Source organism: Mirounga leonina, unplaced genomic scaffold, assembly GCF_011800145.1.
Source record: "Mirounga leonina isolate KUSES-001 unplaced genomic scaffold, KU_Mleo_1.0 Mir_127, whole genome shotgun sequence".
NCBI classification, from domain to species: Eukaryota; Metazoa; Chordata; class Mammalia; order Carnivora; family Phocidae; genus Mirounga; species Mirounga leonina.
Window position 1 is genome coordinate 58506493 of NW_023270316.1, and position 21247 is coordinate 58527739.

Here is a 21247-nt window from a genome sequence, read left to right on the forward strand (position 1 = left end):
ATAGGTTTTTAGTATACCGGCCTGGCTGGAGTTAAGAGTTCAGAATTTGGTGTAGGAAAAAAATACATGTAGGAAGACAGGTTGGAACAAGACTGAAGGCTAGGTCAGAGAGTATGGACTATAATCCTATCAGAAATGGGAGTCATTTAAGATTTGTGAGTTGGAGAGTTGATAAAGATGAAAGTAGTATATTGTGACAGACACTGTGGTTTGGCTTACTAAAAATCCATTCCAAGCTCCTTCTAATGTCCCTTCCTGTGGGTTAGAGGCTGAAAAGCTATAAATAGTTTCCAGATTCTCTCTAGCTAGGACTCCAGATATTTCATTTCTGCCAATTATATACACTTGTTTGAGGCTTGAATTCAGAACTGAGTTAAATGGGGAGAAAGGCAGAATATGAGGCATTTATTTTGCTGGAAGCAAGGCATTATAGTTCTAGAGCTAGTATATAAAAACTGAATTCATTTGGTCTTCTAGTACAGACAAGTCATCTCATACTCCAGCAGGTAAAGATAGTTGAATAGGGTGTTTAATAGTAACTATAATCTTTCTAAAGCAATAATCATTTAGTTGTAATTTAGGCTTATCTGTACCTAAATAAGTATGTTTTCTGATATACTTACCAAGCATGTATATGTTTATATACAAAATCTGCTATTCCATTTTTTTAAGTTTATTTATTTATGTAATCACTATCCCCAACATGGGGCTTGAACTCACAATCATGAGATCAGGAGTTGCATGTTTTTCCAACTGAGCCAGCCAGGCACCCCCAAAATTTGCTGTCCTTAAGAATAGTAAAATTTGTTTTTTCTGAAAATAACATGATTTGCCTTTAAGTTAACACTTAACATTTTAATAATTTTCTGTTTCCTTAAGAGAAAGGTATTATTAGCCATTTGTTAAACCTCAATAGTAATCTTTTAAGTCTAAAAGGTTAAGGGCTCTATTTTAATAGAGGGATTCCTAATTTTGAGATAAAATCCTATATCCTGTTGGGCTTTCCTGTATGTCCTTGCAGCTCCAGTGAGGTTCAAAGGGAATAAATCTGTCATTTTAGGAATTCCTTTCGTGCAGTGTAACCCCTATTTAAAAATGTATAATACCTAGGATTAGGGTTCAGTTTAGGGCTAGAATAATGGTTAAGATTAGGGACCGTGTGGGGTATGTGCCTGTTATCCTGTAGTTCAGAGACCTCTCCAGAGGAATAATTTTAGGGTTAGGGGTTAGGGTTAAGCATATACCCTCACACTGTCCCTAACCCTAACCATTATTCTGTCCCTAAACTGAACACTAATCCTAGATCTGAGGGACAAAAAGGTTTGGTATATGTATACAATGGAATATTACTCAGCCGTAAAAGTGAATGAAATCTTGCCATGTGCAACAACATGGGTGGAGCTAGAGAGTATTGTGCTAAGTGAAATAAGTAGAGAAGGACAAATGCCATATGTCTTCACTCATACGTGGAATTTAAGAAACAAAACAAATGAGCGAATGGAAAAAAGGAACAGAGAGGCAAACCAAGAAACAGATAATTATAGAGAACACACTGATGGTTACCAGAGGGGAGGTGGATGGGGGGATGGGTTAAATAGGTGATGGGGATTAGGAGTACACATGTTGTAATGAGCACCGGATGTTGTATGGAAGTGTCGAATCACTGTATTTTACACCAGAATCTAATATTACACTGTATGTTAACCAACTGGAATTAAAATAAAAACTTTAAAAAACATGTAATTTCTAAAACTGAAAGCCACAGATACTTTCCTTAACTGGGACTTAATATATTAGGTGTTTGTCTCCCTTGAAAAGATCTTCAGCTATTAAAATTGTCCTGGTCATGTTCGCAAGAATTTTGTACCTAAACGCAATATATGGTTGATCTTCGGAATCTGGATCCAGTTTTTTCCCCATTTCTACTTCACAGTTTGTGTTCTTTCTACAGCTTATTTCCCCCCACCCCTATCCATAATACGGAAAAGGGAATTAATTCCTGACCCTATTGTGTTTTGTTTTTTTTTTTAAGATTTTATTTATTTATTTGAGAGACCATGAGAGCATGCGCGCACAAGCAGGGGAAGGGGCAGAGGGAGAGGGAGAAGCAGACTTCCCCTGAGCAGGGAGCCAGACGCATTGTGAGGCTCAATCCCAGGACCCTGAGATCATGACCTGAGCCGAAGGCAGACACCTAATTGACTGAGTCACCCAGGCGCCCCCCTCCCATTGTGTTTAAACCAAAAATTCCTTTGAGTCTCCCTTCTTTTTGAAGGCATCAGTAAATGCACATTAACACAAAGAAATAAATCCTAATATTGTGGCTCATTGTTTATATTATTATTTAGCTAATCTCATCATTGATTTAAGATTTATATTGCATTGTATAACAAAAACTACTTCATGTTGTTCTATACTAATTCATATGTACTTAGTGTATTTAATAAATTCATATTCTGTAAAATTTCTTAATTAACTTCTTATGGTATAAAAATTCTTACTCTAACCTGTATCAAAAGAATTGCTTACATCTTATGGAAAAAATGTTCAATGTTCATTTTGTAGGTTATTGAAGACAATGGTGTTCGAAGAGTTGTTGTGGTTCCTCAGGCACCAGAGTTTCATCCAGGCAGTCACACAGTCATACACCGTTCCCCACATCCTCCTCCTCTGCCTGGTTTCATTCCTGTCCCAACCATGATGCCCCCTCCACCACGCCATATGTACTCACCAGTGGCTGGAGCTGGAGACATGGCAACACAGTATTTGCCACAGTATCAGTCTTCACAAGTATATGGAGATGTAGGTAAGACATCTAAAAATATTCCTGTCTTATGGAGTTAGTTATTCTTTACTTGGATATAATAGATGCTTTCCTCCTATTATATAAAAGAAGTGACCAAACAGTAACAATATCACCATCATGTTCTCTTACTCAAGCGTTATGTTAAGTATTTCATCCTCATGATTACCCCTCAAGGCAAAAAAGTAAACAGAAAATCAAAGAGGGAAAATAACTTATATCATGCAGCAATATTTAGTGGGGACGTGTTCAAACAAGAACTTTTCTTCTCTTTCTGCCAACTAGACTCTGAGGAAAATTTTCAGCCAGGAATAATCATACTTTTGTTAAATCCTTAAGGTTGTAATGCCAATTACCAAAGTTGCTAGGTTCTGTAAAGGACTGAGTTGGGAGGTGGGGGAGGAAACAAGATATAACCTTGACCCCAGGGAGTTAATAAATTGTTGGGAAGAAAAGACAACCACACGCACACAAAATCGTAATCTTATTCTTTCCTATGTATTTAAATACCATCTCTATACTGACAGCTCTCAGATTTGTGTCTCCAGCCAAAACCTCACCTCTGAGCTTCAGACTTACATTTCTAACTGCCTTCTTGATAACCACTTAAATGCCTCGTGCATATCAGTTACATTGTTTCGAAAACATAAATCTCAATTATGTAACCTGCTTTTCTCTGGCATCTTCATCTTGATAGATGGTACCACTGTCTACTCAATTTGCTTAAGTGAAAACCACATGATCAAATTTATTCTTCCTTCTTTAACCCCCACATCAGTTGATATCATTTTTATGTTCAGAAGTTTCCAAATTTTATCTACTTTTTTCCACTGCTATTCAAATCTCGTCTCCTATCAGCTCTTGTCAGGATAACTACAGCAGGAGCTGCCTTCCATCCAGTTGGTTTTCTGCTGTCATTCCATCCAGGCTTAGCCTGAGTAATCGTTTAAAATACAAATTTAAAAGATTTAAAAGATTTCAGTAACTTTCATTACATTTAGAATAAAATCCTGAACCTTCTACTAGACCAGGATTTCTCCACGTCTGCACTCTTGATATTTGGGAATGGATGAGTGTTTATGCATTGTGGGATATTCAGGAGAAGCCATGCCCTACCAGATGCCGGTAGCATACAACTCCTACCCACCCTCCCCTATCCTCACCTAGTTGTGACAACTAAAAATATCTCCAGACATTGCCGAATGACCCGTAGGGGCCCAAATTGACCCTGCTTGCAACCCACTGGCCTTGACAAGGCCCTCCCCTGTGGCCTCTGACTGCTTTGTCCCACTTGTCCCACCCCACCCCCCTTCAGTTTTTCAAAACCTCCAAGTTCTTTTTACCTCAGTGCCCTGCACATGATGTTCTCTCTGCCAGGAATGCTCTTTTCCCTTTTCCGTGGAAGGCTTCTTTTTTTTTCCTTTAGATTTCAGCTTTCAGAGAGACCCTCTGTGACCTTACCTTATTAGTCTCTCACTGAAACCGGTTTCTTTCACAGAACTTAACACAATTTGTTTTTTTTTAATTCGTATGTCTTTCTCCCTTATTTGACTGTACATCCCCGACAACTAAATCTGTCTTACCTATCGCTTGCGCTTAGCAGTACCTATCATTAATGTTTAGTAAACTTACAGAATAACTCTAAATACAGAATTTTAATTATACAGCACAGCCTATAAGTAGTAAATATATATTATGTCATATATCATATATATTTCTCAAAATTACTTATGTTGGCCAAGTAACACATTGATTCTGTAGGTCTGGGTGGGGTTTGGGTTTCTGCATCTCTGACACTCCCAGGTGAGGCTTATGCAGTGGTCCAGTGAAAACTTGAGTAGCAAGAGTTTATACTACAAATCAGTCTCATCCTTCCATTTTCTTTACTGCTAATTATGGCTTATTTTTAAAAAGGTGTTTGAGAAAATTATAAGAAAAAACTTGATGTTATAACTATTGTTATTTCAGGTTGTTAAAACCCATTGTTATTCAGAGGGGATATTAGAATACATGGATATGATTCACAATGTTGTGAAGGAAAGTGAAAAATACAAATCCACAAGAGGTATAAATCTAAAAACTAGCTATCCAGTGATGGAAGACAAAAGTCATCATACTGTGTTTGAGTTTATAAGCCGAAGTGTCTACCACTAGATCCTAATAATTGACAGTAGTTTTATAACTAGTAGCAGCCTTCATGAAAAGGAAATTCTAGCTTTTTCATATAAATATATGCACAATATGTATATTTGATATAAATGTTCATACAATATGTTGTCTTTTATGTCTAGCTTTTTTTCATTTGGGCTATTTTTTTAAGGCTTAGTTCAAAAAGTAGCATGATCAGTACTCCATTCCTTCTTATGGCTGAAAAATATTACATTATATGGATATAACTTTGTTTATCCATTTATTAATTGATGGACATTTGAGTTGTTTCCACTTTTTATCCATTATGAATAATGAATAATGTTGCTTTGACAGTTGTAAACAAGTTTTTATGTAGACATGTTTTCACTTCTCCTGAGATACACCTAAGAGTAGAATTGCTGGCTTATATAATAATTCCATGTTTAACTTCTTGAGAAGGTGTAAAAACTGTTTACCCTAGTGACTGCACCATTTTACATTCCCACCAGCAGTGTGTGAGGGTTCTAATTTCTCCATATCCTTGCTAAAACTTGTTACTGTCTTTTGATTCTAGCCATCCTGGTGAATGTGAACATGTGTCTCATGGTTTTGATTTGCTTGTTTCTCATTACTCACGTTGAACACCTATTCATTTGCTTTATTAGCTATTTGTATATCTTCTTTGGAGAGATGTCTATTCAGATCCTGTACCCGTTTTTTTAGTTGGCTTATTTGTCTTTTTATTGTTGAGTTGTAAGAGCTTTGATAAATTATGGATTCAAGTCCCATAGCAGATATATGATATACAGATATTTTCTCTTACATTGTCTTTTTATTTTCTCAGTGGTATCCTTTAATGCAAAAAAGAAAAATTTTGGTGAAATCTGATTTGTCTTTGATAGCTTATGCTTTTGTTATCCTAAGAAACTATTATCTAAACCAAAGTTATGTATATTTACACCTGTGTTTCCTTCTATGTACTTAATAGTTTTACCTTCTACATTTAGGTCTTTGATTTATTTTAATTTTTGTATATGATGTGAGGTAGGTGTCCAAACTCATTCTTTTATATGTAGATATCCAAATTCCTCTGTTTTTTATTCTAATGTTATTGTACATATCCTTATTATACTAATTTCAAGAATATTGTACTAATTTTCTTAAAACACTGATAAGTTAAAACTTTACTGAGATTTTTGAGCCTTTTTAAAAAATATTTCTCATTACAGATTTTAAATTTAAAATAAAAATAAACTCTGGGACAGGTAATGATATTTATGAAGTTGATTTTATTAAGTGCTGTGTGACTCTTATTAGAATAAATGCATTCTTCTAAATCACAGCCTTGAGTTTGTGATAACCAGAGATGCAGTGTTTTGTGCCTAGACTCTGTTCTTAGTAAGCAACCCTAATTTCTTTGTATTAACTCCTATAACTTTATTTTTCAGTGATTATTTGGTTTGTTTTTTGTTTTTGTTTTTTGTGGGGTTTTTGTTTTTGTTTTTGTTTTTTTTGAGTCATAAGGGAATTTAGGCAGGTGGTGGTTTTCTGTTTATCTACTTTATATGTTTGAAGTTGAAAGAGATGCTAAAAGTGATGATTACAAAAGAATAAAAGAAAAAGAACTGTACAGAGTTCAATTCAGTTCTTACCCTACCTCTGATTATTGTAACATACCACCAAGCTGCTTCTGTGGAGGTTAATAGTTAATTGAAAAAAGATGAAGAAAAGAAATGTCTCTGTAAATTTATTTGATCTATATAATTATAATCAAAAAGCTTGGTTCTGTCAGTAGATGCAGAAACAAATAGCTTTGTTGTGCAGAATTATTTTTTGAAATATTTTGTGATAGTTTTTATACAATATAATGATAGATTTATTTCCTACTCCTTTCTCATGTTACAAATGTACTTGGAGTAAATGACGGTTTAAAATGTTTTTGTTTCTTCCTAGATGCTCACTCTACACATGGAAGGTCCAACTTTAGAGATGAAAGATCTAGTAAAACATACGAACGTTTGCAGAAAAAATTAAAGGATCGCCAAGGAACACAGAAAGATAAAATGAGCAGTCCACCATCATCGCCCCAGAAATGCCCTTCTCCCATAAATGAACATAATGGGCTTATAAAAGGGCAAAATGCTAGTGGTGTAAACGTAGGATCAGCAAAGAACAAGTCAGGGAAAGGGAAAGGTGGTGCACAAATTGATACAGAAATAGAAGGTAACTATTTAAAATCCTCAACTATTCCTGTTAGTACGTTTCATTGTTACTTAATCAACTGTAAGTATATATTCTTTCAGTTATTTCACCATACCCAGATAAACTGTTTTTAATAACACTTTCTAGGGCGCCTGGGTGGCTCAGTCGTTAAGCGTCTGCCTTCGGCTCAGGTCATGATCCCAGGGTCCTGGGATCGAGTCCCACATCCGGCTCCCTGCTTTGCAGGAAGCCTGCTTCTCCCTCTCCCACTCCCCCTGCTTGTGTTCCTGCTCTCGCTGTCTCTCTCTCTGTCAAATAAATAAATAAAATCTTTAAAAAAAAAAAAAAATAACACTTTCTAAATGTGAGAAGTTTTAGAACCTAAATTGTTACTAGGGTACTTCTTTTTAAAATTTGGGAAAGCTCAATTAGTACTTTCACCTAAATTGCAGATTTTATTAGCTAAGAGAAATTCTGTTTGAAGGGAAAACCCTGGTAAAGTTCATCCAGATTCATTTTCCTCTCTTTCTGGGCCCTTTGGCAAGGCTGTGCTGGTTTTTATCGAAACTCTTTATTTCTACCAATTTCTTTATATAGGAGTCCCTGAAAGCACCTCATTATGTCATTCGCCAATCTAAATACTCTATAGGAATAAGTATTCTTCATTACTTTCTTCAGAAGTTCTTTTCTCTTAAAATCCCCTTATTTCCCTTGGACCTTTCCCCTGACCTGTGACTTCTACCATATGAACTCTGAGAACTGCTTCCTTTTCTTTATAATTTCCATTCCCCACCAATACATTTTAATGCTTTAACAGCCTCATGGTTTGTACATTAACATTTATGTTAACAAAAATGTTCACCCATATTTTTGAGACCTTCTGATTAGTCTTTTTCAGTACTGATGTTTTCACAAGAATTAAGCTAAAGTTACAAATATATCAGTTCAGATATACATTATGGTCAAGTCAATTACATTTTTATTTTGGAAACCACAGTTAAGGCCTGCCAAGACACAAGTACTCAGGTGCCTGGGTGACTCAGTCAGTTGAACATCCGACTCTCGGTTTTAGCTCATGTCGTTACCTTGGGGTCGTGGGATCAAGTCCCATGTCAGGCTCCATACTCAGCGAGGAGTCTGCTTGAGATTCCCTCTGCCCCTTCTCCCCTACCCCGTGCATGCACGCTCTCTCTCTCCCTTTCTCAAATAAATAAGTAAATCTTAAAAAAAAAAAAAAAAATACTCAGTTAACTTGTTCACTGTTAAGAGGTATGAGATTGGGAAATGAGAATTCTGGAGAGTGTTTTTTACAGCTATGAATAAAAATATACTTTCTATAAGAAAAACTTAGTGACTGGTTCAGATATATATAGTGGCATTATAATTAGGGATCACAGTTGAAACAGAAATAGAAACTGAAGCAGAAGAATCCTGAAGAGCTACAAACTGCTGAATATGAACTAAAGTAAAAACTAGGAAATAAAAATCTCAGATTACCAACATAGTTTCAGAAGATATATTGTGGAGAGAGAGGGATGATTGTATTTAAGTTCATTTTTAAAATACTTTTTTTTTTTTTTTGAAGAAAAAGATGAAGAAACTAAAGCTTTTGAAGCACTTCTTTCCAACATTGTCAAACCAGTGGTAAGTATTGCGTGTATTTTCTTGACTTTTTTTTTTTTTTTAAGATTTTTTTATTTGTTTGACAGAGACACAGCGAGAGAGGGAACACAGCAGGGGGAGTGGAAGAGGGAGAAGCAGACTCCCCACTGAGCAGGGAGCCCGATGTGGGGCTCCATCCCAGGACCCTTGGATCATGACCTGAGCCGAAGGCAGATGCTTAACAACTGAGCCACCCAAGTGCCCCTTTCTTGACATTTATATTAAGTATTATTCATTAAGATTTTGGTATATTTTAATTCACGCCATGCTTAGAATTTAACTATTTTAGGGGCACCGGGCTGGCTCAGTCAGAAGAGCACGTGACTCTTGATCTTGTGGTCGTGAATTCAAGCCCCACACTGGGTGTAGAGATTACTTAAATTAAAAAAAAAAAAAAACTATAAGAAGGTGATATCAATAATGGATCAATGTAGATCTGACAGAAAGATTTGTTAATCGATGAAGCAAAATATTCAATCAAGAGTTCATTTTTTAAACTAGGATTTAATATATACTAAATGACATTGAAAATCATTGGAAGAGACAAAGAGATAATAAATAATGTGCGTATGACTGATTATCAGTTTTTTAAAAATCCATCTATATGATTTCTATAAAAAATACATTCAGTTAACTCCAGATGCAGCAAGAGTTAAAATATAGAAGAGGTTTATATTCCCCAACCCTTTATCATGCAATAGAAGAAATAAGATCAGCAAAAGGTGAGACAGCAATCCTGGCTACATAAAATTTTCTGCTTATTTTTTAAATAGCCTAAATGCTATCATCTTAATAGGAAAAATATATGCATCAGACTTGACAAAAGATTAATTTTAAGTGCTCATACAAATTGAACTTTTTAAACCCATTAAGACCCCAAAGTCTTTTTTACCAGTAGTCAGAATTAAACTTCTCTGAAACCATGAGGTCCCATTTCTTAATAAAAAGCTACACAAAAATGTTTTTTGCAGCACATCATGATATTAATAAAAATAAAACAAAAGAATTCATAAATTGGGATATTTTTACTGGACAGAATATTTTAACCACTTAAAAATATGATTTTGAACACCAAAAACATGCAAAGATGCTTTTGTAGGGAAAAGTGCTAGTGATCAAACTATTTAGACATTGTGATTACAGTCTTATAAAGGAAAGACTTTAGAAAAAGGAAAAAACTAGAAGGAAAAACCAAAATGTCACAATTGTTCAGATTAGTCATTTCTCTTTCTCTGCTTTAAGAGCTATAACTTCACTCCATTTTATAAGTAAGCTAATAGGGCGCCTGGGTGGCTCAGTTGGTTAAGTGACTGCCTTCGGCTCAGGTCATGATCCGGCAGTCCCAGAATTGAGTCCTACATCGGGCTCCCTGCTCAGGGGGGAGTCTGCTTCTCCCTCTGACCCTCCCCCCTCTTGTGCTCTCTCTCTCTCATTCTTTCTCTCTCAAATAAAATAAAATCTTTAAAAAAATAAAATAAATAAAAATAAAAGTAAACTAATAGATGTGCCAGTGATTAAGATTGAATTTTTATTTTATTATATGTGAACTCTTTTACGGTGAAATATCTAAGTAATACATGAATATAGTGAGTAGAAATAAATTCCTTTTACCCACTCCTCTGATTTGGTCATACCTAACAGTTTAGGTTTCCAGTTTCACTTCATTTGTATGAGTTCGTCCATCAAAGTATATTTTTTCTATTGTCTTTTTATGAAAAAGGGATCATACGTACTCTGTTGTTCTGTGGCAGGGTTTTTTTCACTGTGCTGTGCCTTAGCGATCTATGTCATTACATTATTCTTTCAGGAGCTTCATAGTTATTCATTTCGTCAGTCAAAGTATTGCCATCATGACAACCAATCAAAATATTTATTGAGATCCTATTATATACCAATAAATAGAAAGCAAATATACAAACAAAATCAGGTGTGATAGTATAAAGAGCTTTTACAGAAGTAGGGTAATGTGATGCATTCCTGAAGAGAGGGGAATTACATTAAATAGAGCAATTAGGAAAACCTTCTCTGAGCCTCTGAAGAGTTAGAGAAGTTGGAAGGAATGAGACAGGGAAACCAGGATAATCCTGGCAAGTTCGCCAGATAGAAAGAACCATCCTCGTGCGCCTGGGTGGCTCAGTCGTTAAACGTCTGCCTTCGGCTCAGGTCATGATCCCAGTGTCCTGGGATTGAGCCCCGCGTCGGGCTCCCTGCTCAGTGAAGAGCCTGCTTCTCCCTCTCCCACTCCCCCTGCTTATGCTCCCTCTCTCTCTGTCAAATAAATGGAAAAAATCTTAAAAAAAAAGAACCATCCTCATTGGAACATAGTGCAGTGGAGGAAAGAGAAGTACAAGATGTGGTGGAAGCAGACTACAGGACTTCCTTAAGCAGAATAAGCCCATTTATTAAACATTGATAAGCTTATTTGTGGAACATAAGGAATAGCATGGAGGACTTTAGGAGAAGGAAGGGGAAAATGAAGGGGGGGAAATCGGAGGGGGAGATGAACCATGAGAGACTATGGATGCCAAGAAACTGAAGGATTTAGAGGGGCTGGGGGTGGGGGGATGGGTTAGCCCAGTGATGGGTATTAAGGAGGGCATGTATTGCATGGAGCACTGGGTGTTATACACAAACGATGAATCATGGAACACTACATCAGAAACTAATGAGGTACTGTATGGTGACTAACATAACATAATAAAATTAAATTTAAAAAAATCGATGAAAATATTTCTTGATTTACAATACAAAACAAAACCTTCTCTCTCTTCTCCGCAAAAAAAAAAAATCCATGGTACAATATCTTGTGCTAAGTTACCCAAAAGATACTTTGCTCTATTTTTGTATGGAAACAGATTAGAAAAGTTGTTACTTTCTTAATACCCTCTCAACAAAAGTTTTAATTTTACCCCATCTTAGGAAGTTTGAGTAAGTCAGTCACTTATCTAATAAGCTACTGTGGTCCTACTTTTTCTGACAACCCTAAATAATAGATTTGGAGCTCTGGTTTTCTTTCATTCTAATTTGGGTTCTCTGAAAAAATTGAGCTTATGCATGTAAATTAATGTAAACATACACAGAATTATTTTATAATAGCTAATACAAGTTTACTAGTATCAGACTGTTCAGAGTACTTTGAAAACATATGCATTATTTAATTCCTAGAACAACTTTCTATGTACTCTTTTCCCTATCTTACAGATGACTAAACTGAAGCAAGAGCCTGTTTAATAAGAAATTCAGTCAGTATCTTTCCAAGATCTATGTATATCACTAGATTAATAAAAAGAATTTGCAAGCCTTAATAGAACTGGTATTTGAATGAAATAATAGTTAATACTAGCAGCATTTACTTGTTACAGTCTATAATATCAAAAGCATAATTTTTCAGGCCGTAAATCTTGCAACAGTTCTTTTAAAGAATTTCTTGCCCAGTATTATGAGGAAGATGTAATTTTGTAAAATAAGTCCTGTGTCATAAAAGAAAGTCATGCTGATGGTTTTGTTTTGCTTTGTTTTGTTTCAGTTTGTTTTTATAGTTTGGGTAGCTATAGCTCTTTTACTAAATTGTGAGCTGTGAAGTATAGGTCAGGGTGTGTGTGTGTGTGTGTGTGTGTGTGTGTGTGTGTGTAGTTGTTTTGCATGCTGTAGTTCATTTAGAGCACCAAACTAAATGTATTCACTTACTCCATAAATATTTGACCACTAATAAAATGCCACATGCTGTGCTGAAAGCTGGAGATAGAATGAAAAACAAAGGGTAGGCATGGCCCCTGCCCTCAGAACTTAGGTTAGTAGATTAAGTCATGCAATAAATATAAGATTATATCTGTAGAGTGCCAGAACAGAGATATAGTGCTGTAAGAATATATAATAATAGGGGAACTAGGCCTTGACAGGGATGTCAAAAGAAATTTCACTAAGGAAGGATGATGAACTGAAATTTAAAGAAAAAGTAGTAGTTGGGCACTGTGGACCATGGGGGTTAGTGTGGGGACGGTATTTCAGAGACCAACATTTGAAAAGTACTGAACAGGACACATTTGAGGAACCAAAAAAAGAAGAAAAGCTCACTCATGTAACACAGGTTGCAGGGTATAGGGGAGAACATGGGCTAGACTTAGCCTCAGCTGCACACTCGGGAGTTGAGTGACCTGGGACAAGTCACTTAACCTTTCTGAATCTGTTTCTTTTTCCATAAAAGAGAGTATAATGGTATTATATTTCCTAACATGCTAGAAATAATTGTATTAGATGGAAGTGTTTATCTTACTATTGCGCTTCATTGAAAGGCTTCTTTGAAATTGTTTTCAGTCCCGTTCTGTCAAGATATATTGACATCTTTATTTTAATAATGCTTAAAATTAAACATGTCTTGCCGTTTACGCATTACCTTTTTACTTTCAGAATTTTTATCCCTTTCCTTTTTCTTTTTATGGTCACTGGAACATCTGACTCGAGGCTTCCTGAGACTCAACCTACTCTCCCACTTCCTAATCCCCATATCCATACAAGGGGATTGCCATTTCAGTAGCTTCCTAGCTAGACTTCATTTAACCTGACAGCTTTACTTCAAGAGTGGTTTTGATCGCTGCCTAACAAAGACCACAGTCTGCCTGAAAAATTAAAATATACTGTATTTTATATATATATGTATAATATAATGCAACCACTTCTTTTTTCATTTTTGCTTACTACCATTTAGTCTTTGTCAGTACTCAGACATATTTTTACATGGTCATGTCTGCTTTCAGCTACTGACTAGAAGTGAATTGAGGATGGAAGCGTTGTGTAATGGAAAAGGAACTGAATTATTCAGGTCCTAGTCACTGATGAAATGTTGGGGTTCATGAGCAAACCGTCAAGAAAGAATTCTTGAGACATCTTCGGTGCAAAAAAAGTGGTTTTATTAAAGCACAGGGACAGGACCCCTAGGCAGAAAGAACTGTGCTGGGATTGTGAGGAGTGACTGATTATATACTCTCGAGTTGGGAGAGGGTTAGGGATAGCTTAAGTCTCTAAGGAATTTGGAAGTAAGGTTTCCAGACCTGGAGGGGCTAGCTGCCGTTAGGGTAAGGTCATTTACTAATACCTAGTAAAACCATAGTCTTGAGACCTTTCAGATGTTTATCAGTGGGCCATATGTTTGGAGGATGATTGCTAACATGTATCTTGGGGAGAGTAGAGAGAAAGGTAGTTTCCAAAGGGATTTTCAGATGTTAAAGACTGGATGGAGGTCAGCAGACTAATGTCAAGCTAAGGTTGCCTTTTGCCTTCAGCAAAGTATTAACATTGAGGCAGTTGAGTTCCTGGAGGAAGGTCACTATGGGTGTCCCAAATACTTATCAAATGGGTTGTCAGTTATAAGGAAGTTTAATTTTTTTTTACTATATTTCTTTTACCTTTGTTCTCCATATCAGTCACTACTAGTTCAGTGACTTCAGAAGTTATTCAAACTTTCTGAATATATTTCTTCTGTAAAATGAAGATAGTTATATCTTTTTGGTCTACTTCAGAGGGTAATTTTAAGAATCAAATGAGATGCATATAAAAGCAGATTTTAGGGGCGCCTGGGTGGCTCAGATGGTTAAGCGTCTGCCTTCGGCTCAGGTCATGATCCCAGGGTCTCGGGATTGAGCCCCACATCGGGCTCCTGGCTAAGCGGGGAGCCTGCTTCTCCCTCTGCTTCTGCCTCTCCCCCTGCTCATCCTCTCTCTCTCTGTGTCTCAAATGAATAAATAAAATCTTTTAAAAAAAATAAAAAACAAAAGCAGATTTTACTTCTTAAAGTTGTGTACAAATAGAAGACTCATTTCAGATGATTTCCAAACTATATTTTTTACCCTCATTATTCACCACTTTCTCTAGAACCACATCTCCTAAGACATCCTAAAGAATGTCCAAGTTTGGGGGCGCCTGGATGGCTCAGTCAGTAGAGCGTGCAACTGTTAATCTTGGGGTCGTGAGCACAAGCCCACATTGGCCATAGAGCTTACTTAAAAAAAAAAATTTGGGAAAAAAAAATATCCAAATTTGTATGTTTTGCTAACAACTAGAACTTCATCTAGAAAATCAGTTTCTTTTTTTTTTAAAGATTTTATTTAGTCATTTGACAGAGAGACACAGTGAGAGAGGGAACACAAGCAGAGGGAGTGGGAGAAGGAGAAGCAGGCTTCCCGCGGAGCAGGGAGCGCGATGCGGTGCTCGATCCAGGACCCTGGGATCATGACCTGAGCCGAAGACAGACGCTTAACGACTGAGCCACCCAGGCGCCACCTAGAAAATCAGTTTTCTTAATCTTTTCTAAATTATTTTCTCCATTGTTTCTCTGAAATGAAGAAGGGATTGGATTAAATAGATCCCTTTTGTTTTGTTTCCTTTTAGTATATCCATCAGTTATCAAGTACCCCTCCAGGTTTTCCTGACCATGATATCAGTATCATCTTACATTTCCTCTTTACCTTTAATTCTTTAATGCCAAACTGAACTCCAAGCTTCATCAGTTCTTTTACTTCGAATTTCTAGGATCCACTCTTCCCCCAGCTTCCCACATACACAGATAGTTACTACCTCATCTTTACACGAGAGTTTCACAAGTAGGTTTATGGAAATCCACCTCCCTTTTCTTTACAACCCTTTGATAATTCTTTGAAACCAGCACCAGATAACAGCATTTTTAGGCATTATTCATATTGCATCGATTCTCCACGGCCTCCCTGTCAACTGTTTCATACTGTTGACCGCTTACTACCTCAAAACCATTACCCTTGTCTTTCAAGACTTGACTGTCTTCCTCTTTCCTCTGTGATCCTCTTAATGGTCCTTTATGTTTCTCTTTTCCCTTAATCTGTGGTTCTCATGGGAGTGAAATTACTAGAGCGCTTTTCAAAATACACAATCATACATGTTCCTTAGACAACCAGCTTATAAGCATAAGCTTAGGAAAAGAAACTTCTCATTCCTATAATAATTACCCATTTATTTTTTACCAAATTATATCCCATCCCAAATCCTTTAAAATTTTATTTAAAATTCACATCTCATAAAGTTTTCCACAGCAACCCCAATGTAATTACTCCTTTTTTGTGCCTTAACATTTATGTGCAAGTAATAAAATACCTTTTTAATATAATGAGTTGGGATCAAGACTTTTTCTGTAACAGCAGATTTCTAGAAAAGTTGAAATTAGCAGTGTGTCTTAATTTTTTTAACTACATTTTCTAAATTTAACATTGTATCCTGGAAGTCTAGTTAGTTAAATGTTAAAAGTATAGATTAGTTAAAAACTTAGTTAGTAGTATTCTACCATTGTTGGGGCGCCTGGGTGGCTCAGTCGTTAAGCGTCTGCCTTCAGCTCAGGTCATGATCTCAGGGTCCTGGGATCGAGCCCCGCATCGGGCTCCCTGCTCCACGGGAAGCCTGCTTCTCCCTCTCCCGCTCCCCCTGCTTGTGTTCCTTCTCTCGCTATGTCTCTCTCTGTCAAATAAATAAAATCTTTAAAAAAAAAAAAAAAAGTAGTATTCTACCATTGTTAATTTCTTAGTTTTGACAAAAATACATTATTATGTAAGATGTTAACAATAGAGGAAGCTGGGCAACAGGTATACAAGCACTCTGTATACTTATTACCTTCCCAACTTTTCTGTAAATTTAGATTTATTCCAAAATAAAAGCCTTTTTAAAATATTATATTTGGTTAGTTATGGTAAATAAATCATCTCACTCAGCCACTCACTTTTGTAGGTGAGACCTGGGACCCTAAAGGTTTGAGAGTTCAGTATCACCAAGCAAATTAGTGGCAGGTATTTTGCCTTCCTACTTAAGGTCATCTCTACCACCTATACTTTTCATGATGTAGTCAGTACCCACAAAGCCTGATAAAGTAAGCTTCAAAAAGTAGATGCCAGTTAATGCTTTTGGCTGACCTACCTTCAGAGTATTGTTTACTTACTTATTCTCACAGTTTAACACAGTTAGGATAATCTCATAAAATCAAGATACTCGAAAAGTTGTACATATATGTATGTTAACAGTATGTTTTAAAAAAGAAAAAAACTTGCACAGTTACAGGTTAACAGCCAGATGGACACTGATTAAAACAATCATTTTTAAGCCCACTGTAAATGAAACATAGTACTAAGACTTTTTTAAGGTAGTATGACAGTAAGTAAAATATACTTCTGTGATTTAACAGAAGCAGAATATATACAATAATAGCCTTCTAAATTTATCCAGGCTTTGAGAACTTTGAAAAGGGGAAAATGTCATGCTTGTGTGGAGATCATTTATTCTGCCTAATTCAAGATAGATATTACTAGCTTTTTAATCTTCCAGTCTGTTGGATGAAAAGTGATACCTTGTTTTAATTTACATTTTTTAATTATGAATGCATTTATACATCATTTCTTGCATCATCTTTATCTTTTTCTTATTGTAAGACACTTTCTAAATTGAGGCAGTGAACCTTTTCAATACGGTACAAGTGGACTTTTTTCCATTCTTTCTTGACTGTATGTGGTGTTTGCACTAATAGTTTTGAATGGCACATAATGGTCTTTAGATTTTTTATTGAACCCATCTGCCCTTTTATAACAGATTATAACTTGTCTACAAATGGACAGGTTTCTATTTGTAAGCCATTTTTTGTAAGTAGATACAGATATATTTTATTTAATCTTGAAACCTCATTAGATTTTCACTGTTCATTATACACATTACAGTTGTTTCAAAGAGTTTTAAATATTATGTTTTTGCAGGCCTCAGACATCCAGGCAAGGACAGTAGTACTTACCTGGTCACCTCCTTCCAGCTTCATTAATGGTGAAACAAATGAGACTACTGTACCAGAGCTCTATAGTTATGAAATTCTAGTCTCAAGTACTGGAAAAGATGGGAAATACAAAAGTGTTTATGCGTAAGTATTTGTTAGGTTTTACTCCTCCCATTATGTAAGTCAGTGGTTTATCATAAAGAGTTTAATACTAATTTTGTTCTGTTTTTCCCTCTTACTGCTTTTATTTTGAATCTATAAATTGACAAGTGATACTGATTTCAGTCTATGGAGTCCACATGCCAGCTGGTACATGTCTGTCTACACTCCCTTGGAATAATTGCTTTCATTGGCCACATTCAGCTTTAGTATTTTTCAGTAGGCTCCCTAGCAGATGTTTCACTATTCACGTATTCCTGAGACATAAATATGAATTGTCGTATATAGAAGCCCAAAACAGAAGTAGAGAACTGTTAGATTGTAAACTCATGAAATGTAACGCTCCTCTAAGGAGTTGGATTTAATTCTTAATATGTCAGTTGTATTGAATTTGTAAAATGTAATTGTATTGTGTTTGTAAAATGCAATTATAAATATTGTAAAATGAATTTAGTACCATTGTTTCTCATTTGTATGTTGGTATGTTAATAATCATATTTTGAAAACCTATCATAATTCTCTTTCCTTGGTTCAAAAGTGTTGTTATACACCAAAAGCCTTAGAAAGAGTCAGTGGCTAAAATTGTGACATTTATGACTGACAGTTGTAAAATAATTTTTTATCCTTACTCATGTAGAAGAAGTTGCTTATCTAATGAAAAGTAAAGAGTAAAGTCAATTATTAATAATAATTTAAACACTGGGAAGATTGTAAAGGAAGTGGTTAGTCACTGGAATGATCATAATTAACATAGAACACTGGACACATCAGTTCTTGGTATCTTTTCAAAAAATAGCTAATAATAAGGAAGAAAGGAAAGTGAAAGTGCTCCAGTATTTATTATCTAGTTACATAAGGTTAGAAAAATATCCTGTCTCCTTCTCTCTATTGAGATTTCCTTGTATTTATTCTATTCATATTTCTTAAAAGAGACAAAGCTACCTACGGGGTAAATAGGTGATAAAGGACCATCAGCATAAGGTTTCTTTTTGTGGTAACGGCTGTTTCTAGTTAGATATGGCTGCTTGCTAAGGGGAAGCATTTGTCTCCATTTGCAGCCTGATCAGAGAGCACAAGAGGGACATTAGTCACCTTCTTTACACCAATTAAGGTCTCTCTGAGGATGCTACTGCAACTGCCCAATTCATTAAAGTGTACTTTCCTCAGTGGGACGTGTTTTCTTTCTTATATTTAGTGGTTTTGATTTGAGAAGTGGCGGTGGAGGGGGTCCATAAAGTGGAGAGGAGAGAAACTTGGCTGAAGGAAAAGGAACAGAGAATAGTGGTTTTTAAAAAAAGAAGTACAGAGGGGTAGACGAACCATGAGAGACGATGGACTCTGAAAAACAAACAGGGTTCTAGAGGGGAGGGGGGTGGGAGGATGGGTTAGCCTGGTGGTGGATATTGAGGAGGGCACACTCTGCATGGAGCACTGGGTGTTATGCACAAACAATGAATCATGGAACACTTCATCTAAAATTAATGATGTAATGTATGGGGATTAACATAAGAATAAATAATTAATAAATAAATAAATAAATAAATAAATAGAAGTAGAAAATGGGCTGAGTTTTTTAGCCACATATATAAGTAATAGTTGTATCAAATGATTATTTTAAGAAAATGTGTGCTATTATATTTGAAAATGTGAAAATGTAATAGTGCCCGTGAATGAAATGCTTTACTTCAAATTACTCACTTTTTTTATGATCTACTCATTAAACTCTTACTATTTTAAGATTCCATTTTATATTCTAACAAAATGCAGAAGTGGCACACACCTTGCAAAAATTTGGTGGTTTTGCTTTCAGTAATACACGGGTTATTTATCATTTTAATTGTGCAAGATGAATTTTTAAATAATTGAAACTGGTTTCATTTCTTTAATAAGCTAAATATCTTCCCTGACTACACTAAAAAACAAACAAAAAAACAAGTCTGGCTTATACCATTAATTTGCTTGGGACACCTCTTGTTTTTGCCTTTTTGGGTTTTTTTTAATTTAGTGATTCATCACTTATATACAGCACCCAGGTGCTGATCAAAAAAGTCACCTCCTTAATTCCCATCACCCATTTAGCCCATCCCCCCACCTCCCTCCATCAACCCTCAGTTTGTTCTCTATCCTTAACTCTATGGTTTGCTTCCCTCTCTCTTTTTCTTTTTTTTTTTCCTTCCCAAATGTTCATCTGTTTTGTTTCTTAAATTCTACATATGAGTGAAATCATATGGTATATGTCTTTCTCTGACTGATTTATTTCACTTAGCATTATACGCTCTATACCTTCTGTTCCACTGATCTATGTGTCTGTTTTTCTACCAGTACCATACTGTCTTAATGACAGCAGCTTTGTAGTAGAATTTAAAGTCCAAGGCAAATGGCAAGGTTTCATGCTTTTTGATGGCTGAGTAATATGCCATTGTGTATGTGTGGATGTGTGTGTGTGTGTGTGTGTGTGTGTCTGTCTGTCTGTCTGTCTGTCTGTCTCTGTCTGTCTGTTGGTCTAACATCATCTTTATCCATCCATCAGTCGATTGGTATCTGGGCTCTTTCCATAATTTGGCTATTGTTGATAGTGCTGCTATAAACACTAGGTTGCATGTGCCCCTTTGAATCAGTATTTTTGTATCCTTTGGATAAATACCTAGTAGTGCAATTGCTGGGTCATAGGGTTAGTTCGATTTTAACTTTTTGAAGAACCTCCTTACTGTTCTCCAGAGTGGCTGCACTAGTTTGCATTCCCACCAACAGTGTAAGAGGGTTCCCCTTTCTCCTCATCCCCGCCATCATCTGTCGTTTCCTGACTTGTTAATTTTAGCCATTCTGACTGGTGTGAGGTGGTATCTCATTGTGGTTTTGATTTGTTTCCCTGATGATGAGTGATGTTAAGCATCTTTTCATGTGTCCATTAGCCATCTGGATGTCTTCTTTGGAAAAGTGTATATTCACATGTGCCCATTTCTTAACTGGATTATTTGTTTTGGGGATGTTGAGTTTGATAACTTCTTTATAGATTTTGGATACTAATCCTTTATATCAAATATATCATTTGCAAATATCTTCTCCCATTCCGTAGGCTACCTTTTCATTTTGTTGATTGTTTCCTTCACTGTGCAGAAGCTTTTTATCTTGATGAAATCCCAATAGTTGATGTTTGCTTTTGTTTCCCTTGCCTCCAGTGACGTGTCTAGTAAGAAATTGAGGTCAGAGAGGTTGCTGCCTGTTTTCTCCTAGGATTTTGTTGGTTTCCTATCTCACATTGATGTCTTTCATGCATTTTGAATTTAATTTTGTGTATAGTATAAGAAGGTGATGCAATTTCATTCTTACGCATGTGGCTCTCCAGTTTTTCCAATACCATTTGTTGAAGAGATTCTTTTTTCCATTGAATATTCTTCCCTGCTTTGTGGAAGATGAGTTGAGCATGTAGTTGTGGGTCCATTTCTGGGTTTCTTCTTCTGTTCCATTGATCTATGTGTCTGTTTTTCTACCAGTACCATACTGTCTTAATGACAACAGCT

At 36.0% G+C, this 21247-nt stretch overlaps 1 protein-coding gene across 4 annotated transcripts in view; it reads left to right on the plus strand.

Annotated features, from left to right (window-relative positions):
- FNDC3A (fibronectin type III domain containing 3A) overlaps nt 1-21247 on the plus strand; it is a 158333-nt gene that overhangs the window by 91140 nt on the left and 45946 nt on the right. For all 4 annotated transcript variants that reach the window (XM_035003413.1, XM_035003411.1, XM_035003412.1 and 1 more), the window contains 4 exons: nt 2566-2806; nt 6887-7156; nt 8721-8779; nt 17554-17711. In XM_035003413.1, the coding sequence (XP_034859304.1) occupies nt 2566-2806; nt 6887-7156; nt 8721-8779; nt 17554-17711 (728 nt within the window). The remainder of the gene's footprint in view (nt 1-2565; nt 2807-6886; nt 7157-8720; nt 8780-17553; nt 17712-21247) is intronic.